The sequence below is a fragment of the Anguilla rostrata genome, chromosome 8, assembly GCF_018555375.3.
Source record: "Anguilla rostrata isolate EN2019 chromosome 8, ASM1855537v3, whole genome shotgun sequence".
NCBI classification, from domain to species: domain Eukaryota; kingdom Metazoa; phylum Chordata; class Actinopteri; order Anguilliformes; family Anguillidae; genus Anguilla; species Anguilla rostrata.
In genome coordinates this window covers 35,837,096-35,860,828 of record NC_057940.1, presented here as the reverse complement: position 1 = coordinate 35,860,828, position 23,733 = coordinate 35,837,096, and the positions used below count along the sequence as shown (strand labels likewise).

At 43.9% G+C, this 23,733-nt stretch overlaps 1 protein-coding gene across 2 annotated transcripts in view; it reads right to left on the bottom strand.

The window, feature by feature from the left end:
- Nucleotides 1-23,733, bottom strand: part of LOC135261552 (POU domain, class 2, transcription factor 2-like) — a 54,915-nt gene that overhangs the window by 5,446 nt on the left and 25,736 nt on the right. The window contains exons 2-15 of one of the 2 annotated variants that reach the window (XM_064348001.1): nt 10,926-10,988; nt 9,688-9,722; nt 8,964-9,020; nt 8,042-8,173; nt 6,759-7,034; nt 6,000-6,105; nt 5,542-5,633; nt 5,257-5,394; nt 4,302-4,443; nt 3,667-3,815; nt 3,014-3,205; nt 2,597-2,645; nt 1,812-1,956; nt 952-1,020 (exon numbers count right to left, since the gene is read on the bottom strand). In XM_064348001.1, the coding sequence (XP_064204071.1) occupies nt 952-1,020; nt 1,812-1,956; nt 2,597-2,645; nt 3,014-3,205; nt 3,667-3,815; nt 4,302-4,443; nt 5,257-5,394; nt 5,542-5,633; nt 6,000-6,105; nt 6,759-7,034; nt 8,042-8,173; nt 8,964-9,020; nt 9,688-9,722; nt 10,926-10,988 (1,645 nt within the window). The remainder of the gene's footprint in view (nt 1-951; nt 1,021-1,811; nt 1,957-2,596; nt 2,646-3,013; nt 3,206-3,666; nt 3,816-4,301; nt 4,444-5,256; nt 5,395-5,541; nt 5,634-5,999; nt 6,106-6,758; nt 7,035-8,041; nt 8,174-8,963; nt 9,021-9,687; nt 9,723-10,925; nt 10,989-23,733) is intronic. The other variant, XM_064348000.1, reaches the window with a different exon arrangement.

The following is a 23,733-nucleotide window of genomic DNA, read 5'->3' as shown; positions in this document are numbered from 1 at the left end:
CATGGTTGATTTTGAGATGTTGATGATTTGGATCATCGTCTTATTGCAATATATCCAAATTCTTTTCAGCTTTAATTTCTTCGCTGACTCCGGGACATTAGCTTCTAGGATTTGTTGATATTTAATTGAGTCAATTCTTCCTTCCACCCACAAGTTTCCTGTGCCACTGGCTGAGTAATAGATCACCCCCCCCCCCCATTCTTAACAGCTGGAAAGGTTTTTTTTCCAAATACTTCCCCTATTTTTCACCAAATGTATTTTTGATGGTTGTGGCCAAACAGCTGAATTTATGTGTCGTCAATCCACAGCATTTTGTGCCAAAAAGTCGTTTATCATTTATAAAAGTTGTATTGCATACTTCAGACTTTGGCTTTTATGATAAGATCACAGGAAAGGTTTCCTTCTGACAACTCTTCCATGCAGATCATTTTTGTGTGAGAAACACTGCCTTGACCTTAATTTACATTTCTTAGTGATGTTTCTGAGAGTGGAAACTCCAGCTGGACGTGTTAAAATAACACTTCTCAGTCAGCTGCTTTTCTCAGTCATGTGGTTTTTGAGACTAATAAAGCACAATATTTACTGTTTTATTTTTTCTAACTGCTAAATTCAACAAACATACAGCAACTGTGCATGAACCTTTGCAGAAATATGTCATGTTTAAGTTTGTACCCTGCAGAGGTTGTGTTGACTTCTTTTCACTTAGAGATTTAACAAAACATGCAATTTGACCAAGGGTGCCCAAACTTGTGCATACCACTGTATTTCCCTGCATAAGTGTGTGTGCATACGTGTGTGTGAATGTGTGCATGTGTGTGTTTGTGTGTGAGTGTGTGTGTGTGCATGTGTGTGAGTGTGTGTGTGTGCATGTGTGTGTGTGTGTGTGTGTGTGTGTGTGAGTGTGCGTGCGTGTGTGTGCATGCGGAACAGCCATTTCTCTCTCTTATTTACCTCAGATTGGCGGCCATATTGGTGATGTAGTTAGACACGTCACCATTCTTTTTACCAGTACACCACAAGCTGTGAACAAAAACCACATTCAAAGGGTGAGGAAACAGCCATGCTAAGATTGGGAGGATGGAAGGATGGAGGAGGGGGAGGAAGAGGGGCAGTTAAGTTGCTCAGGGTTGAAGGAACTGAAAAAAATGTGTCATTATGTTGTTATCAGTTTTTCCAACTGGTCTCACATCCATCATCACAAACTGGAGGAAAAGAACATCTTTCATATTGCAAGCCTCAATATTTACTGCCAGTACGTGCCAAGTGATCAGTGCTTTCTTTACTGTGTATTGCATTACTCTAAAAAACATCTCAAAATGGAGGATAAACTACATTCGACAGCAGCCACCTTTGTGTTTTATAATGAGTGATGTCTCTCTGGCCATATGAAAATGCACGGCATGCTGCTCCTCACTGGTTGCGTTTGGATTCCAGAGGTACAGGGGGCAACTTGAGTGACTTTGCTGCTCTGGGTCTGCTGACCAGTTAAAGCCAGAGACACATAAAGAGCTCATTACTTTACAGGAAAGTCACTGAACGTCATTCAGTCATGGTGATGACACTGTTAATTATTATGTTGTTTAACTTAAACCCCTGATTTACCCAAACAGAAAAACTGACCTGTTAAACTGCTTTTGAACCGCACGACACTGATTACGAATGCTGTGAGATTTCAGTGGTGGAAACTGGCCGAGAATTAACGTGAATTTGAGTATAGAAACGCAGTGACAGTACTTTAAAAACCTGGTAGAATTGAGGCAGCTTGTGTTCTGCATGAGTTTGAGTGTACGGACGGTGTTGCAATATCTCACCTCGGGTTGAGGCTCAGCGCACTGTGGCTGGGAGGGGCGGGGCTGGCGGTGCTGCAGGGGGGCGGGGTCACTGGAGAAGGGGAGGAGCCGATAACCACTGGGCTGCTTGGTGTCAGAGGGCACATCGCTGAAGATGTTGTGGTTACTGAAGAAGAGGGGAAAACAAACAAAAAAGAAAAGACATCATTACTGTCAGTGTGCTTTAACTCTATAGGCCTCACTCATCTATAGCTGAAATGGACAGTGCCATTTCAGTGTGAAGGTAATACAGATGTTAATTAAGCTGTCACTGGTCTTTTTCCGAAGCTAAGCTAAACTTAGAGCTCACCATCAGGAAGGTCCGGCTTTTCTGTGAGTGAAAAGAAACAACATACAAAAGGCCGCCCCACTGAACTTTTGGTGAACCGTTTCTCTCTTTCCCCACAATCCCTTGCAGAAAGCCAGAGGGAAGATCCTATTCGGTGCCTTTATGCCTGGAGACGTATAAAATCTTTATTTCACACCATCGAGAGCAGCCGAGCGAGATATAAATCTGAGGCCTGTCCCCGCAACGGAAGCCCGACGTCAGGTGCCCTTTTCCGTATCAAAACCACCGGCAAACCCCTCCCACACCACACCCCACACCCTGCATCCTCTGCCCCACATTCTTCCTCTGCCCCACCCCCCCACAGCCCCCCACCCCCCGCCCACACACACACATACACAGCATTCTACACACCTCCTTACCTTACACTTCAGAGGACAGGCTTTACACACAGACAGAGGGACAGGGCTCACACACTGACCTGCGGTGCTAAGGCTGGTGACAGCTGGGGACAGTCCCTGACTGGACATCTGAAGGGGGGAGAGACAGAGTGAATGAGAGAGGGGAAAAAGAGCGAGGGGAACGCAGGGGTGAGGAGATGAAAGCGTGCGTCCCGTGGGCGAGCGCTGTGGGTGTGAACAGTACCACACGGGCGGGGTCCACGCGGAGCGCGAGGGGGAGAGCGGAGCAAGCGGGGGCGGGGTTTGGGTCGAGGCGGGGGTAAAGTCGAGCAGGGTGGGGTGGTGAGATCATGCTCAGGGTGGAAGCAATAATGGGGTGGATTTGGAGTGGGTGGAATCAGAAAAATCAGGTCACACGGCAGCTGGTAGACACCATGCTCACGCCAGAACATGGTAGCAGGGGGGAAGGGGCGAGGTCAGGAGAGTGCGGGCCATACCATGTGTGGGCTGTAGCAGGGGGGTTTGTGCGTCACAGGGGGGGGCTGGCTGGGCAAGGGGGGGGTGACGCTGGAGGGGTTGATGCGTTTCTCTTTCTGGCGCCGGTTGCAGAACCAGACCCGGATCACCTCCTTCTCCATATTCAGGTGCTCCGCCATATGCAGGATCTCCTCTGAGGTAGGCTTCTGGTTCTGTGGGGGAACGGTTACATCGGCCTCACCACCAATAGCACGGGCACAGCCTCTGTCACAGTGCTCTGAGCGTCTGTGAGGTTTACGTCTGCGTCTGAAACCGCCATGTTTCTCAGGTTTCACACAGCACTCACAAACAGCTGCGGCTGCATGTGAAAGTGCCCTAAATACCATACACTTTTGCAACCCTCTTTGCTCTGAACTTCTTTCCTTGCTCTTTCACTTACATACAGTGAGCTCCATATTGTTTGGGACAAAGACATCTTTTTTTTCTTCTTGATTTGGCTCTGTACTCCACACTTTTAGATTCGCAATCAAACAATGCCATGACCATTGTTTTCTAAAGCACATTGTAGTTTTTTGCAGCACACCGTAGCTTTTATGTTCGACCTTATGTTAACACGTCTCCCTTTCTCATAGGTCGAGCAGGGAGCTGAGCGCGGGCGGCGGCTCTGTCTTACCGCGATGAAGTTGCGTTCCAAGGCCACGCGGATGTTGGTCTCGATGCTGGTGCGCTTCTTCCTGCGGCGCCCGGGCAGCCCCTCGAAGCTCAGGGTGGGAGAGGAGAGAGAGCTGGGGCTGGGGAGAGTGCAGTCTATCGCCATGGTCTCTGAGAGAGAGAGAGAGAGAGAGATTAACTATACACACACACTCTGCTGTCTCACTCTCTCTCTCTCACACACACACACACACACTCTGCTGTCTCACTCTCTCTCTCTCACTTACACACAAACACAAACATGCACACAGAACACACACACACACACACACACACACTCTGCTGTCTCACTCTCTCTCTCTCACTTACACACAAACACAAACATGCACACAGAACACACACACACACACACACACACACACACACTCTGCTGTCTCACTCTCTCTCTCACACTTACACACAAACACAAACATGCACACATGAACACACACAAACAAACACATGTGCACATGCACATGGGCACACACACAAACAACACACACACAAACAAACACACATACACACATGAACACACACACACACACACACACACACACACGTGCAGGTGCACACACACGCACACCCGCACAGCGCGACCCCCACACCCTCTGCTCCCACCTGCGTCAGTGAGCCACTTCTCCAGCAGGGGCTTCAGCTTGCACATGTTCTTGAAGCTGAGGTTCAGGGCCTCGAAGCGGGAGATGGTGGTCTGGCTGAAGTCGTTACCATAGAGCTTCCCCATAGCCATCCCCACGTCACCCTGAAGCACAGTCACAGCACACCACTGACACATCAGCTCAGCAATACACAATTTAATAAAGAGACAGTACACACTATAACACAGAGTTAGTGCTTTCTATGAAAGACACATATTGCGGGTTATATTTCAGCATGGCTACATGATAGAGGCACACTATAGATATGCACTAAAACATGCTTTTTATGGTTAGAGGAGCAGAAACAGTGTAAGCACCAGCCAGTGTATATTTATATGATATATAGTTTTGACACTGTAAACTCAGTAATCAGTGTACACTGTTTTTGTTCAAGGTGCATGATGCAAAGTGTGTGTATGTTTATAGTATAGAGCAGAGGTGGGCAATGAGGGCTGTATCATTTTCTGGATTTTATACCAGCTTCTGACCTTAATTTCTCAATTAGCCGTAACATTCATGCCATCTGACAATTCTTGATAAATGCATGAATTTGTCACAAGAACAGCTGTCGACTGTTCTTGTGAAATGCTTTACTGTGATCTAATCTATGAGTAAACCAGTATTGGTGTATACAGCCATATTAGCTAATTTAGTCAGGGTAATTGATGGTGTGTGGTGCACAGGGTGTATAGTATAGAGCGTGTGTGGTGTATAATATTTATACAGTAGTGTGTGTTGTTTAATAGTGTAGAATGCATGTGGAGTATAGTGTGTATAGTATAAAGTGTGTTTAGTGTGTTTTGCCGAATGTGTGTGTAGTGTATAGTGTATATAGAGTGTGTACTACATAGTGAGTTTAGTGAATATTGTGGAGTGTGTTATTTAATAGTGTTGAGCGTGTGCGGTGTATGGTGTACCTGTGTGAAGCCCAGCTTGATTCTCCTCTGTTTAAAGGTGCGTGCAAACTGCTCCAGCTCTTCCAGGTCGCTCGGCTCCTCAGGGTGAGCTGCCACACCGGAGGCTAACGTCATACTACCGTCAACACCCTTGTCTCTCTGCAGGGCAAAAGCGTAGTTAGCAAACATGCCTCTAATATTCTCTCCCTGGAGGCACATTAATACTTTGATACATGCTTACTGGTGCACAGAAATGATCTGGGCCCAGACTCAAACTAAAGCCAGGAGTTTTCCTGCTGATCCTACCTGTGCTTGGAGGCCCAGTCTGGAGGGAGTTGACAGGAGCCCCCCTTGGTTTTGTTGAGGTAGTGAAATTAAATTTGGTGTCGATAGCAGGCCTAAGAAATACATTTATGTATTTGTAAGTACACAAAAATGCATCAGTGTAGTTTCATACATTTCACTCACTCCAATACTAGTCATTCTTGTATGATCTTATACTTCGGCATCCATTCCGATTTTCCACATCCATGACACTGCAGATAATATGCACTGTGTGTGTGAGTACTATGATTTGCAAAATCACTTGTGTACTGTATGTACTCACTGTTATCCTAAACCCCACTTTTGTGTAAATGTGTGAAATTATTTTACTGTTCACCCTGGCATCTTGTTTGAATACAGTGTGAGGATCTAACAGGAGGAGGAGGAGGGAAAGCAGGGGCATAGAGCATGTCAGACGGGAGAGGGCCTTAGGACCCCACCTTGCTGCCCTTGCTGTGCCTGCGGCAAGAGGAACTGCGCAGGTGACTGCAAGTGGTGTCCAGGCACCAGAACCAGCTGCTGCAGCTGCAAGAGCTGCTGGATGTCCTGAGGAAGAGAGAGAAGGTCAGAGAGGACAGGACAATTACATTACAGGCATTTAGCAGACGCTCTTATCCAAGCGACTTACACAACTTTTTACACAGCATTTACATTGCATATATTTACACAGCTGGATATATCCTGAAGCAATGCAGGTTAAGTACCTTGCTAAAGGGTACAACAGTAGTGTCCTACCTGGGCATCAAACCTATGACCTTTAGGTTGCAAGACCAGCTCCTTACCCATTATACTACTCTATGTTTCAGGTATAGAGCAGAGGTGGACAACAAGGTTTTCATACCAACTTCTGGCCTTAATTACTCAATTAGCCATAACATTTATGCCATCTGACATTTTAGCTACATTTATTGATAACTGCATGAATGACAGCTGTAGACTATTCTTGTGAAATGCTTTACAGTGATCTAATCTATGAGTAAACCAGTATAAGTGTATACAACCAATTAGCTCATTTAGCTAGGGCTAGGACAAGGGAGGGTTATGTGTGTGTGTGTGTGTGTGTGTGAAATGCATATATATATATATAAGTTACATATATCAAAATGATTGAACATACATTGTTTTGAGTAGGTATGTGAGCACACTGCTAATGATAAATCTACTGGGATTCCCTGAGTCAGTGGACAGCCGGGTCGTACTTGCGCTGTAAGCTGAACGGGCTGCGAGAGGGTGAGCTGGGGCGGAGCCGGGGGCGGGGCCGGGGCAGGGGTCTGCTCCTGCGTGCCGTCAGGCTGCGACTGGGACTGCGCCGCCTGATTGGCGGCGGCGGCCGCCTGCGCCGCCTGCGCCGCCTGCGCTGCGTGGGCTGCGTGGGCTGCGTGGGCTGCGCTGGACTGCTGCACGGCTGCGGCCAGCAGCTGCGCCTGAGCCTGCTGCAGAAGCAGCTGCTGCTGCGCGGGCAGGAGGGCGGTCAGCTGCGAGAGGAGGACGGGCAGGCCGCCCAGAGAGAGAGGGAGAGAGAGAGAGAAGAGCAGGCAGCGGAGGAGGGAAAGAGAGAGAGAGAGGAGGAGGCAGCGGAGGAGGGAAAGAGAGAGAGAAAAGGGGAGGCAGTGGAGGAGAGACAGAGAGAGAGAGAGGAGGAGGCAGCGGAGGAGGGAAAGAGAGAGAGAGGGGAGGAGGTGGGAAAGAGGACGGGAGCGTAGGTGTGAAGGAGAGCAGAAACAGAGAACATTGTCACCCAGCAGGAGGAAAGCAGGAAAACAGCAAGCAGGAGACAGGCAAGCATCTGTGCCACCATTTCACGAATCTGGCACATTGCAGGAATACTAAACACCCAAACCTGTGTGCCCTCAGAGACACACCACCCCCAGTCTTTTTCTAGCTCTCTTTTTCTACCTCTCACACACCACTTTCACTCACTTATTCTCTTTTCTCACAGTGAGTAAGTTTCTAACTTAACATTTGTCCCTCTCAATTCATGCTGTGTCCATTATCAAAATGTTGTCTTTATGGTTTAGAGTGCCAGAGGCAGAATGAATATATGAGCAAAGGATTCATGAGATGGAACGAGGGAGAGAACGAACTGAGAGTCAGGCTGAGTTCAACTGCTTCTTTCACTCCTTGTCCCTTCCATCTCCGTGTGACCTTTTAGGGGCTAAATCACTTAATCACAGGAATGTTCAAATTGTCTAACAAATGAATAATGAAAATGTGAACAATCCTTGTATACCTCCTTCAGTGAAAGATATAGCAATGCATCCTTTGCGGAAGCCAATTGAGCTTATACATGACTACAAGTCCCACAAGGCATCACTTCCAACAAGGATGACAGAATATTAGTGCTGACATCTAAGTACGGAGAGAGTGCTGCAGAGGGAAATGCAGAGGATGGACAGAGTTGGAATGAAGGAGGGCATTATGGGACATGCGTAAGGGTATGTGGTGTGGATGGAAGGAAAAAGAGATTGGGGGGGGGTCTTACCCCGGCCAGCTGACTCCCTGCCAGCATGAGCGGCGTGTGGGGGAGGGTAGCTTGTGAGGGGGCGGGGGTGTGGGTGGGGCCGTGGGCGGGGCCATGGGCAGGGGACATCTCACCACACTCCTCCATTTTGCCCTGAGCACGAGGAGAGAGACATTGAGCCGTAAGAAAGCCAGACAGGACATGCACCTGTTGTTCTAGCTCAGGGGTGTGCAGCTCCCATCTTGGATGGTGTGTATACTAGTCTTTGGTGCGTTCTATTGGCTAAAGAGTCCACACACCTGGTTTACAAGACCTAAATCAATAGCAGAGTGAAAGGAAATTATTGAATACCTGCAGACACTGAGGCCCCCCAGGTCTGTTCTAGCCCCTTCACCCTGGAATAATCACGCCCCCTGTTCTCCTTCAGCCAATGAGACCCCCCCCCCCCGCTGCCTCTCTCTGGCTTTAGTGGTGTCCTGGTGTTGCAGCAATCGGCAGTAACTGCTCTTGGGATTTAGAAGCCATTGTTACCATGGTGAAATCCAGTGGCTGGATTTCTCCACCACAGTCTCCAAGACACCGCAGCCACTGCCATCGCTGACTTACACCTGTCAGTCTGCTGTATCCCTCAATGCCCTCTCTCTCTCTCTCTCTCTCTCTCTCTCTCTATCTCTCTCTTTCACACCTTCGCCTTCACAGTCTCTGCTGCTCTTCTCTCTATGCCCCTCTGTGAGCACAGCTGTGACCTGCCCGCCACACTCCGCTCAGGCTGTTCCCCGTGTGAACGTGCTCTCCCTTCCCCCCCGTTGTGAGAGCGGTGAGCTGGGCTGGTCGGCAGCACAGGTCTGAAACCGTTAGTGTTAGCATGCTACGCTGTCCATGCAAACGAAGGCTTCCGCAGGGCCGCCAGGGACCTCCGCGCGCACTGCATCCCCATACTCACCTTGGTGTTTCCCAGAGAGGAAGAGAGGCAGAAAGGAGGGATTTTCATTTGCTGAACCTGTACGGGGGGACCAATTAAAAAGCAGAAGCTTCAATCTCAGTGTCAGTCCTAAACTCAGTCTTTCAGTCCAGATGTGGGTGCAGGTGTTGTAGTTTTGGACTAAAACCAAAATCTGCACATGCATCAGCCATTTTTCGAATAAGGTAAGCCAGTAGTTTGGTAGCCATCAAAATGATTTTATTCATCAAAATGAGTCTATTGTATGAATAATACAATTTTGACTAAAAATCTTTATTTCCTTTTGATGAAAACTGTACAAAACACTGCTTTGGAACAGGTCCAGTTTTTCCATTAAATGGTTATGTTTTGGAATAGGGACAGCTCTTCTGATCATAACAAGTTCTTCAGACATAAACCCGGTATTCTCTAAGACTGGTGCATCTGTCTGTCAGAGATCTGTTTCTCACTATTATTAAGGCTGCCATCAAAACAATTTGACATTATGCAGGGTACATGTGAGTATGCCATAGCCTACCTCTTAGTTCTGTTTTTAATGGACATTTTAATACTACAGATACCTCAAGTGTTAATCAAACTATAGATGTTATGTATGGGAATCACCACAAAATAAAACAATCAATGCAATGCACCTTGAGTAAAAACAAACAGATGCTTATATAAACAGAATTTTGATCATTTAAAAAATGTTTATATAATTACAAACCTGATTGTTGAAGTTGGGCCCGTTTCTGTCCGAGTCTGTGAGGAGAAAAGGAAGTGTGAATGTTTTTTATTATTGGTTGGGTTCCTCTTGAAAATGCTATTCAAAATTCAAGGCCAAACAGTAAAGTTCAATACATTTTTCAATTACTTTTCATTTTTGAGGGACAGAGAAAGGTATGGAGAGAATGTATTTGCGTTAGACACAAAGTGACCACATTCATTCACGCGACGAGCCTTCATTATCCTATAGAAAAAACGTGCTTTCGCTTTTATACTATTCGGCTGCGAACAGTTTCAAAATTATTATACTGCGACTCTAGAGGGCGCTGTTGACCCATCGCGCTTCAGTGAGTGGGAGACGTGACCGCTGCGGTGGGAAACATATCATGAGTCAGCCCACCCCCCCAACCAATCAGCGGCAAAACCCATGACTATCAATGACCCAGACACATCATGGCACACATAAGATACAGAATCATATGTGATACATCGGCATAATAACTATGCCGCGTAGGCTTTTTTTTTTTTTTTTTTTTTACATAAGCAGTTAATTAACATGTGTGAAATGCTGACAGACCTGTGCTAAAACTGAAGTGAATGTGATGTGTGCCTGGACTGTCAGTGATGGTTATCTCTGGTGGATGTGTGTCACACACTAGCTGACTAGAACTACTGCTCTTTCTTTTCACTGAGGATTGGAAACAATGAGAAATCGAGACCGAATGGCACCGCATGTGTTAAAATGTATGTCATTGATGTCACACGCACATACACACACACAGATGCACATACACACACACACACAAATGCACACACACACACACACACACACACAGATGCACACATATACACACACACACACACACACAGATGCACACACACACACACACGCACATACACACACTCAGATGCACATGCACATACACACACACACACAGATGCACACACACACACACACACGCACATACACACACACACTCAGATGCACATATACACACAAACACGGATGCACAGGTGCTTTGTAACACAAGTGCATACACAAACATGCACACAAACACAATACGACTGCACACAAGCATACACACTCATGCATATGTATGCACAGACTAATAGACAAACACACAGTTACATATGAAAGCAAACATGCATTCAGATGCACTCACACATTTGGGTGCGCATGCGCGCACACACACACACACACACACACACACACACACACACGCATACACACACACGTGCCTGTGCTCTCCATTGGAAAGTCAACCCCAGGTTTCTCTTCTACTGGCTTTGACATTCTGATATCTACAGGAGAGAAAAAAGAAGGTTGATCAGCAGTTTTACAACCTCAAGCAGAAGATGAGAAAAAAGGGGGAGGGAGGGGAAAGTATGGAAAGATTCTACTCTTTTTTTTTCCAACGCTTTCTTTTGAAAGTTGCAGCCTTCTTGTAAAATTCAAAATCTTTCAAAATTGTATCAAATAGGGTCATTTCCACACCAATCAGCACATCTCCGATAGACGTACTCAACACATTTTAAAACAGTGAAAATAAACCAATGCAGCCAATGCAGGCAGACTTGCATTGACGCTACTTGAAATAAAAAATGAAAACATGTCCATCGGCATCCTACCTCAAAATTACACAAACACAGACATTTGGACAAGTATAACCCAGCCTGTAGTTTATCACTACTTAACAAAGATGGATCAGCCTTGTTTGTAAAGGGCTGCCACAATTTTAAAATATGACCTTTTCACTCTTTGTTCTATGGGTGTCTCTTCCTCGTCCGCAGTGTTACTGTGTGCTATGCTCCAGTTGTCTGTTTCTCCCCAAATAGACATGGCATTTGCAATCATTTCAAATAAATGTCAAATGTGTCCAAATCCAAACTGGCCTACACAAATAAATCCCGAGCAATATCACAGTTGTTTTGTGGGCTCGTGTTTTATTATTTTCGTCCGCGCTGAGGGGGATTAAAAACAAATTCGGGATAAATGGTTCCATGAAATGGGTTTTTAGCAACAGTTAACAGTTGTTCTTACTTTCCCAGAATGGCATCCAGGATAATATATCATTCTGTGCCCTGAAATGAAATCTGCTACAAGATTAAGGGATGATCAACATTTTCAGCCACTTCAAATTAAAGGATTTGAGTGATCGTTCTGAAAAACGTGTGGATATTCTAATGCGCTAAAAAAAAAGTTAAATAATGTGCAAATATATTTTGGTATAGGCTAGTCATTAGGCCTCGTATGGCTTTGATGCTTGACACTTGACACAGATGAATGGCGTTTGTGTGAATTAAGCAGTTTGTCAGGCAGTTTCGTTAAAATGTCTGAATTCTGTATTTTCACCAAATAGGCCTACATGTTCACTAAATTCTCTAAATTACGTTTAAAAATACGTTTTCCTAGTTATTAAAGGATTTTCCAAGGACTCTTAAAAACTCCAGTACTGTATTTATAAATGAATAATGGTCTTGTTCACGTCTTAAAAATAGCCAGTCTTCATTTATTTACAAGAGAAGGATTTTAAAGAAAGAACATCGATGCCACTGGATTCTCATTAGTTTCGATATTTGTAATTTAATCGAGCGGGATAAAGGAATCGCAACGGTTTCAAACGCATACTCCAACCAACATCCTAGCGCATTCGATCAATTTATGCAAAGTCCCTGAACTTTCACAGCCTTGTATTCTCCAAAATGTAAATGAAAGAACTTCCATGATCTGAGTAGATTTGTTTGAATTTTCGGTAAATAAATGTATTCATAATGAGAAATAATTAAATTATCAAAAATAAGTTCATTCATCAGATAACATATTACCGCAGGATGCATAATACCTTTCAGAACTGATCAAATGTATCACTCCATAGTGCAATTGTATTATTTCGCTACCTTCAAACGCTATGAAACATATAAAAAATATCCAGCCCGTATACAGCAATAAGCAGAAGAGGATATTGAAATATGTGAGAATTATTGTGAGCATCGCAAAGCATCTTCATTTTTGTCATAGCCTATTTAGTAATAAAATCGGTGATGCACCACACAGATTTCTGTGGAAATTAGATAAAACATAATATCTGAATACCTAATCTCACTAGAACCAATATTACCGTGGATTAGGCTATCAGGGTTTAAGTCAGGTGGCTGCATCGCCCGCCGTGGCGACACTGAGTCATTTCGAACAATTTTCTCTTCGTGTCAACCCTTGCCTTCTAACTACAAGATTCACTCTTCATATAACAAATACTAGGCACTGTGCCCATGGTGCTTATTTACAACAGTGCTATCAGAATAAATAACAGGATGGACAGCGATCTGCACGTATTTGAAAAATAGACATTAAATTACCTGAGAAACATCCCGTCACAAAATGAGCAGTGAGATGCAATATTAGAAAACCACTATTAAGCTACTCCAGTGCCAGGCGATCGCTCGTGACTCACGGGCGGGTTTTTCTCGCTGACATTTACAGGGACTCTCACTTTCACGCTCTTAGCATTAATGTACACGCATGATAAACAAATAACTAAAGCTAAAGTTAAATAATTTAAACTCGACCACAAATCAGCACGTGCACTCAGACTGCTGCTGTTAATTTCCAATAGATTAAATTACACACTTTGAACTTCAAATACTCCGTCATGAGGTTAAAAGGAAAAGGAAATAATGAAGTCACAGTTGATCCCCCCCACACTAAAGATAAAAGAAAACACAATAACATCGACAAGGCGGTCGGCGCAGGTAGGAATCGAGTAGGCAGGTAAAGATAGATCTTGGTGACGAACCACTCCCCGCACACGCACATACACAAATAGCGTATCATATCTAAGCATATCTATGGACTGAAGTCAATTCTGATGAGTATTCCAGAAATATAGAACTAAATGTATCCTTATAATACCTCAGCTGGAGGACTGTACTCAAATAGCCGTTTACAGGGTAGATAATAAATAAATACATATTTAACAATAAGAACAAAATGATACCCTAGAACATCTTTAATTTACCTGCATTAAAGTCACACACACACACACACAAACACAAATATATATATTAGGTAAAACATTAGAAATACATATTCAAGAATGAATAAGTTCAGGTCATCAAAGGTGAAAAGTTGTGTAAATCACTCTGGATAAGAGCATCTGCTAAATGACTGTAATGTAATGTACTGGTTCCTCAGAGAGTCAGAACTACATTCTCCCACAGTTCACCTAGATAATACCAGCATCAGTTAAGTCCTGTTTGAGATGCCATTGCCATTGCTCGTACATCCTTCTTTATGGCATTGCCATGCTAATTATGTAATGGGAAAATTGTGCTGGTACTGACACAGTAAATGAATGTGTACTTAAGTAAAGGTATATAATTAACACAAGGTGTATTTCCTATTTCCTCTCTCTCTTTCATTCCCTCTTACATGCGCGCTTGCACACACACACAAACACAATTGTTACTATAAACTAATGTTGTTGGAGGGAGGACTTCAGGGGAATATTTACATCGTTGCACAGCAGAATTGCAGTCAACCTCCATCTAGCAACCTAAGGCGATACATTTTTATTATATTTATAATAATAATAATAGCAATGACAACAATAATAACAATTATTATTATTGATGTTTATAATGATGTTTAATTACCATAATATGAGTAAAAAACAAAAACAATAATAAACTCGAAATGACAGCCAATAATTCCCTGTTAGCATTCGAAGTACACGGTGTGTACACGTACGCCACGTTCACACGTGTGAGGTGCATCGCGTGTGGCGTGGGGGACAGACAATTTGAGGCCTTGGACAACGCCATCCGGTGACTCATTATGACATCACACTTTCAGCCCAGAATCATTTCCTCTTCAGCCTCCTTTTAAGCATGGGGACTGCCCCATCCCCAGAGAGAAGGATTCACACAGCTTCAAAAGCTGGCAAAACTAAAATGGCTGCCGTTCATTTTCCTGGAATGAAGGACTCATAACCTCACAAAAAAAAAAAACTCAAAACCTAATTCGTTTCTGATAATCATTAAGATCTCGCAGAAATAGCAGCAATTTCACATTACGAAGAAATACCACTGTATTGTACACACTGATATAAAAACAGCTGACCAAGAAATTTAAACCTTGCAGTAAATGGAGACACAGAACGCAAAAAAGAAATTTTACAATAATAATAATAATAATAATAAAAAAAAAATAATAATAATAATAATAATAATAATAATTGTATTATTACTGTTGTAATAAAATAAACAAAAATGTATACAGGATAAAAGCTTTTAAAAAATAAAGACAGAAAACACTCACTTATTCATCAACACACAACACTTAAGAGCTCAGAAAATAGTCAGAATAACATTACCCCTATAATTAATACAATTAAAACATGTTCTATTCAGATGCACACACATACACACACGTGCGCGCGCACACACACACACAGTCCTACAACTAACTCCTTTGTTGCTTTAGCAGTATGTTTTCGATCATTGTCTTACTGTAGGATGAAATGTTATCCAATGAGTTTGAACATTTTTTCTTGAACTTGAGCTCAGAAGATGTTTCTGTACACTTCATAATTCATTCTGCTGCTGCTATCAGCAGTGACAGTACATCATTAATGAAGACTAAGACTTCTCCTATGACCCCCCTTGATTTGATGTTTTGTTGTTTTGCTGTTTTTGATGATGTTCCTGTTGTTTTGTTATTGTTGTTATACTGTTGCCCAATCTTTTACAACCTTTTATATTTTTAAATGTACAGTGTGTTGAGACGTCTGTGAAATGCACTTTTAATAAATGATGACTTGACTTGAAGACAAGATAGTCAGTACCTGCAGCCATACATGCCCAAATCATAACACCTCCACAACCATGTTTCACAGATGAGGAGGTGCTTTTGATTTTGGGAAGTTCTTTTTTGCCCCCAGACTTTGCTCTTGCCATCACTCTGATACAAGTGAATCTTGGTTTCCTCTGTCCACAAGACCATAATTGGTTTGCTTTTCCATAAGTATGCTTTAGGTACTAAGCAAGCTGTAACCTGGCCATCCTGTTTTTGTGGTTGACTAGTGGTTTGCACCTTGCAGTGTAGCCTCTGTAATTCTGATTGAGACGTCTTCTGCAGACAGTAATACTGACACATCCACACCTGCCTCCTGAATTGTGTTCTAATCTGTGGGATAGGTGTTTGGGTGTTTTTCTTCAATGTGGTGAGAATTCCTTGGTCATCATTAATAGAGGTCTTCCTTACCCTTTGCAAATTACTGAACTCACCAGTGCTCTCTTCTTCTTAATGATGTTCCAAACAGATGATTTTGGTAAGCCTAAGCTTTGGCCTATGTCTATGACCTTTTTTTGTATTTCCCCATCTCATAATGACTTTTATTGGTACAACTCTGGTCCTTTTGTTGACAAACACCAATAATGGATTCCAAAGGCAATCAAAAGCATAGATTCAAGTCTAGATACTGAAAGGTCTCTTATACTTGCATTGAAGAAGCAACTGACTTCTTTGACACACCTGACTAATCAAAAACACCTGTGAAGCCGTTTGTTCCAAACATTATTGTCCCCTGAAATGGGGGGGCGGGGGGGCGCTAGGTATAAAAAGTGCTGTCATTTCTATATGGTGAAACCAACATGTATCTGTACTTTAACCACATGTGTATTGTTTGATTACAGATCAAAAAAGTGGCGTACAGATACATCATTGTCCCAAACATTATGGAGCTCACTGTGCATGAATAAATAAATGTTAAAATAAATCTCAAAATGAATGAAAAATAAAGAAAAAATATAACTTAATTCATTGTACATACATTTATATTTCTATATTAATTTCCAGATATCTTTATTTACATATTTTTCAATTCTTTTATTTATTCATTTTTATATTACTTTCCACATTTACTTATTTATTTTAGATTATTTTACTTATTCATTTTATATTTCAACATTCATTTATTTATTATTTTGTTTATTTTTGATTGTGGCACTCTCAATGTTCTACAGGGCTTTCCTCCAAATTATGTGATGTTGGGGGGTTGATAACTCGACTCAACATTATTATCCTTTTTCTTCAATCATTTATTTTCATATTATTATCTTTTAGTTCACATTAATTGATTCATTGGTAATTGTGGCTTGATTTAATAACAAGAACAAGAACAATAATAATAATGGCTTGCAATGAATTGCATTTTTATTTTAAGCCATGGGCTGAAGCTGAGGTGTCGCTCTGTGTGCCCGAGTGTGACCTTGCTTATGTTCCTAATGCAGAAGTTACCAAAACTGTCCTTTCAGTAAAAAGCTGCTGCAACCAACAGCTGTCAGTCACAACCAACAGCCGAGTTACCATGGGAACATTGAGGCTGAACAGCTAGTCTATTAGCGTGTCAGGCCACACATTTTTTCATGATGCAATCAAAGGTACAGTCTTTTAGTGTAGAGAAATGCCAGCATGCAGTGTGTATATAAATTGTGGATGAAATTTTAGACTTTTGCAGTACACCTAGCTGGGTAATGTGATATTGTTGAAATGTGGCATTTGCTATAAGCTGCACATTGAACTTGTCTGTAACAAATAATTGTTCAATAACTGAAAAACAAATAATTAAAACTGAAACATAAGGCATATGGACGCATGCACACACACACACACACACACGCACACTCACACACTGAAAATGCAGTTGCTGACGTACGCACACAAACTTCCTTTAAAATATTGCAAACCTTCATAACGAAAAACTAATTATAATTACCACCTGCAAAAAATAAAAACTTCCCCCTCCTCTATCTCTTCCTCTTTCCTTCCTCCTTCTCTGTCTCTGTCTGCCTGTCTGCTCTGCTGGCTCTGCAGAAGTTAGTTGGCATGGTTAGTTAGCATGGTTACCATCTCCAAATCACTCTATTATTAACATCAGCACACCACACCACACCACATCACATTATTTACATTAGCAAGAATTATTTACATTAGCAAGATAACCTATATCATTGATGTTTTGAACTGAGGTAACAGATGGGGATTGTTGACTAGTTAGGTATAGAATATTTCCATCATCAAGCGCTCAAGCGCGCAACACAATGACCACTAGAGGGAACCAGTGAGTTTCAAGTGAGTAACCATGCGTAAGGTGTGTAAGAACAGTTATCATTTCTTCACAGTATTATTCACAGGTAAAGAAGTTCTAAACAAGACTTTCTGATCAGGATGCAGACAATTATCAGTGCACACAGTACATAAAATGAGCTTTTTTTCATTGAGGACAAATCTTACCTAGAATATTACTAAAATTTTGTGAAAAAACTTTGTGTCATTCTTGGACTGCTGAGAGAAGTTCAAACATATTTTTTCAAACTTTTTGAATTGTTTCAGATAAATTAATAATTTTGTTTCACATACTTCAAACATAATCCATGAAAAACAATATCCATAATTCACCTCATAATTCACAACAATGGGAGTACAATTGCTTTGTAGAAATTGAAGAAGGGTAAATAGAATGTGTCCCCAGACAAGTACAAAATTATTTTTTCATCCCAAACTACAGACTTATTTGTATTAAGCAATAATAAGGAATTTGGGAAAATCACATATGTGTATAAAACCTATAGCTTAATTATTAATGCACAGGCTGCAGCTCATCAATCATAAATGCATTACATTAATGACCATGATTAGCTCTAGCTATAGTTTCTTATGTCCTTGACAGGCTTGTCTCACTCCATCTGCTTAATACAACATCAGAAGTATTAGAGTGTTGTGTGTATGAATATCTGACTGAGTACATGGTTAGTGTAAGTGTGTAAATGTACAGTAGATGTGTGGGTATGAATATGTGACTGAGTACATGGTTAGTGTAAGTGTGTAAATGTACAGTCAATGTGTGGGTATGAATATGTGACTGAGTACATGGTTAGTGTAAGTGTGTAAATGTACAGTCGATGTGTGGGTATGAATATGTGACTGAGTACATGGTTAGTGTAAGTGTGTAAATGTACAGTCGATGTGTGGGTATGAATATGTGACTGAGTACATGGTTAGTGTAAGTGTGTAAATGTACAGTAGATGTGTGGGTATGAATATGTGACTGAGTACATGGTTAGTGTAAGTGTGTAAATGTACAGTAGATGTGTGGGTAGTGCTGGGTAATGTAAAATGGTCTCTCTCTCTCACTTCCCCTCTGCACTTCCCCTCACACTCATACTGGTTTTTATTTAGTGCTAAACTTGACACTTACAGTCCTTATATCTATTAATATACTCTACTACACCCACTGTTGTCTGCACACGCACACGGACACACACCGCACACGCACACACACATGCACGCACACACACACGCACGTATATGTACACTCAAACATCGAGCACTGAAAACACTCTAATAACGAAACACATGATGGTGCCCACGCCAGATAGTTGTAAGTGCTACTGTGTGATAGCACCATCGGCTATCCTCTCCCCTGGGTCCCTGTGTGCAGTGGGGCGTATGTGTGAGCATGTATGTGTGAGATCAGACAGGGACACCCTGTTTCAATAAGCAGCAAACAGCGCTTAAGACCCAATACTGTGCACTACATTCTAATGAAGCTCCACTCCATCAGTCCCAGCAAAACTCACTAATCCGCTATTATTTGCAGTGATACCAAAATATGCTCAATATTAGTACACACATTTAAAGAGCAGAACACATTCCATATGAGGTTCTCCATGTACCTCTACAATGACACTATTATAGCCCTTCGTAAGGAATGTATATTGGAATATATTAAATATATGTCAATTCATATCAATATGTGAGCCAAATACTTTTAGAATATCATTTATGACACGCAATGTTAGCACATGATCACAATATACTATTCATAATAATCCAAAATATATTAGTACAATTACAAATATAAAAGTGAAAATGATTGATAGTTCATAGTTTTTAAACATGTACGTGTATTGTGGCCTATTTCTTATGTATTCTGGTATATATTACTTTTTCTGTGAGGAAGTGTTGACACAGCACTGTAAAGTGCATTGTAGAGCAGTTCTGTGAAACTCATTGTATATGGAGGCCCATTCTAAAGTCTTACCTAGTTAAGAGCTCAAAAAGAACATGCAAACACACACACACACACACACACATGCACACATACGCGCACACACGCACGCGTACACACACAGGTATATACACACACACACAGGCGCGCGCACGCGCATACACGCGCACACAAGCGCTCACACACAGAGATGATGTTTGTCTCATTTTTTCCCCTTGCAGCGAGGGCCTTGACATTTCATTACAACTGCAGCTGGCTGACCCCCTTTGATGTCCACTCATTACCAGAGCTCGTTAGACCCAAGAGTGCTAATTAACCCCACAGTCCCACCTCAAGAGAGGCCAATCACTGTCAGCCGCTGATAGAGAGACCAAGGACAGAAAGAGGAAATTCTTACCTGGCAACCAAGCATCTGAGTGCACCATTACTGTCTATTTATCTGTCCGTCTGTCTGTCCCTCTCTTCTACTCACACTCTATTCTCTCTCTCTTTCTCTGTATCACCCACTTACACAGTCTAGCTCTACGCCACTCAGTCTCTCACTCTTGATCTCTCAGCAAATGAGGGAGTGAACAGAACCTGTGAGGGTAAAAGTCTCCACCGCCCCCCCCTCCCCCTCGCTCCTTCCCTCCTTCCACCACTGACCCCGCCCACGCCCCACCGACACCACACCACCGCCCCGCCCCCTCATATCCTGTACGCGAGCGAACGTCAGAAAGAGAAAGAACTTGTGTAGAAAGACGACCGAAAGAGAGGGACTTACTCCAAATGGAGAGAGGGAGAAGAGGGGGGAAAGACCGAGAGACGGACAGACAGAGAGAGGGAAAGAGAAGGAGAGAAATAATTAGACCAGGGACAAGAGAGATTAAGAGAGGAGGAAGATGTCAAATGTGAGAACTGTGATCGACTGACAGGCACAAGATGGAGACTCTTGAACTACTCCGCCACAGCACTTTTCAAAAGGTCTAAATATTCTAGTTTGTCCCCCCCATACGCAGGCTGACCACAGTACCTGTGGGAGTCTGTGTGGGACTGAGAGAGAGAGAGACAGAGACAGAGAGAGAGAGAGAAAGAGAGAGGCAGAGCAGCAGAGAGAGAGAGAGAGAGAGAGAGAGAGTGACAGGAAGCTTGAGGTGTGGAGCGGGGGTCAGGAGGAGAGAGTGAGAGTGGGAGAGGACAGAAGGGAGGAGGCAAGATTAAAGAGACAAGGAGGAAGAAAGGAGAGGGCAACAGAGTGAAAGCTTTGCCACTGGAAAGTGCTGGGGTGGCTGGAAACTGTTGATCATGACACTTTCTAAAAAAAACATCCCTCTCTCTCTCTCTCTAATTCTGTTTTTGTATTTGCTTCCTTTTTCTCTTGGTTCTGCAACTCATTAAAGTGAATTTCACATGGCGCTATACCCTTAAATAACATGAAGCTAATTCCAACTTGTGTTTCCAAGGAAATTCATTGATACTATCATTTTTACTTTGAAGCAAATTAACATGTAAAACAAGTACTGCAAGTCAAATATGTATGTCATTGTTAATCATGTTTTGTAGAAGCTTGTTGTAGTGTTGGGAAAAGTGGTGTAACATTTTGAATGAATAATAATTATTTTATTTATTTTTATGGTTCTAATGTACCTTTTAACTCTTTTATAATTTCAAAATACACTTCTACTTCTACTTTCACATCTAAGGATGAATGTGTCACTTAAATAGATATTCGCAAATGAGTTTAACATTTAACTGTCACCCAAATGTATTTTCCAAAGTTCAGGTTTCACAATGGAAAATGTCATATGAAACATATAATTTGTTTGTGTGACAATTAAGAAAGATGTTTGGAATAACTACTTGATCAGCGTCTGTATTCGCTTCTAATGCTCCCTTCAACATGGAGCCTGTTACAGCTCGCAGTAGCATATCATCACCACATGATGGCAGTGTTGGCTCTAATTTTTTTCTCAGAGAAAGCAGGACCTTTTTCTCTTTTTTTGGGGGGGGGGGGGGTCTACCCTGCGCACATTTCATGACCGGAGATGGAGCTCCATTAACAATCATTACGCTGAACCCGTCTCGCAGACAGTGCCGCCTTGCACGCACATACATAAATACCAATTGCGCATTTACCGCACAGACCGGACTATACGCTATAAAAGCATATTGATTATCGGAAATGGCGATATCAAGCCTCTGTCTAGACGAGCCTGAAGCCAGTACAGCCTGAGGGTGCCCACAGTAAACTCTCACTACCACTGCAGGTGAGGGCAGTCCTCTCCTAAAATGGTGTTTCTCTGTTGAGGAGCCCGGCCCCCATCTCGTATATTTGGTGGTCGAAAGAGCAGAGGGGACACGCGCTGTCCCTACCAAGGACTCCAGAGGGGGGGGGGGGGGGGGGAAGGTGGGGGTGGCAGCAGGACGCCGGCCGCTCCTCGGTCACGCCTGTCAGGGGACGGTGACAGACTGCGCGTGGGGTGCGTGCGGGGCGGCCCGGGGGTCGGGAAGGGGCGGGTGGATGTGTGTCCTGGGGTCAGGGGTCGCCGCATGGCCCCCCGGCGTCGGCCCTGGCCCTGCCCCTCCCCCACCCCCTACTCCTCCCCCTCCTTTGGGGCGCACCCTGCATGCGACATGATTCTTCCTCCACCGAGTGAAGACCTTTGTAGGGGGGGGGGGAGGTTTGGTCACTCTTCCCATGAGACTTTGCTCTCCCTATGTGCACTGCGTTGTCTTTAGCATCGACGACCATAAAGTGCTGCATCAGATGGATTTGTTTAATGAGTGAAGAGGCCGCACGTGCGGCCTGCTAACGGCACGGCAGCGGCCAATCGCAGCCTGGCCGCGGCACACTGACGGCTGAGCTCCAGGCTGCCATTCCCCACGAGAGGGTCACCGGAGAGAGCTCCGCGTCCGTGTCTGCCTCTGACCTGGAGGGAGGCGGAGCCACCGCGCCCGGGGTGATCAATCAAAGGGCTGTCAGAGCCGACAGGGAGGGGCTAAGAGGTGGACGGGGGCCGGGCAGGCCAACAGACCCCTGCGTGAGACGAGAGCCAGACGGTCTGTGTCACGGTACTGACAGACTCGCCGCTTCAAAAAGGGGCTCGGGTCACATTTACAGACACGGCTCCGGTCGCGTTCACAGACGCACCCACCGCCGCACGCACAGACACACGCACACACGTACCCACTCATGCGCACATGAAGAAAACACACACACACGGAAACCCGGAATGCTGATTAATGCCGCCCTGTGCTTGACGGGGTTCGTTGCTTCAGCCGTGCGACGCGAGTGGCGTTTCGCTGAAATGTTTCTGCCCGCGCTCTGACGCCCGGACGCGCGACGGAGGAGGAGACAGCTTCGCGGAGAGCCGAGGCTCGAGAGCGGAGCGGCAAATTAAAAATAAGGGCCGAGCAAATAGACTGTGGTTTGACCCGCCCGAAGAGAGGAGATTGGATGTGCGGGAGAGGGTAAAGTGGACGGGGGTCTGAGACTGCAGGGTTTATCTGGGGAGGGGGTTATAAGAGTGGCACGGCCTGTGTCAACATCCCGGTCCCTCCCTGCACCACAAACTGACCCCGGATCAGTCGCCATTCGTAGAGCCATTAGCTTCTGTGGTTTGGCTGCTATATCACTGTGTGCCTGAAATGATCTAAGAACTGTATTTGAGACGAGCGGTCTATGTAACCCCTGCCTGGTCACGGCAATAACACCAATGCCACCTCTTTCACGGGCCAGAATGAATTGCCACATTTTATTCTACGGGAAATAAAAATATGTCTCGCCTAGAGAACGGAAGTTAATGCCTTTCGCCCTCGCTGTCATATTGTGCATGTGAAAACTCACAACCGAGCCATCCGCGCACTCGTCCACTTCCTCTGTCTCTCTCTCCCGCTTTCCATTAATCTCTATCCCTCTTCCTCTTTCCTCTCCGTGCAGAGCGCAGTCGTGCAGGTCAGCAGTAGCCGTGACATCACTGGACACAGCGCTGCACTCC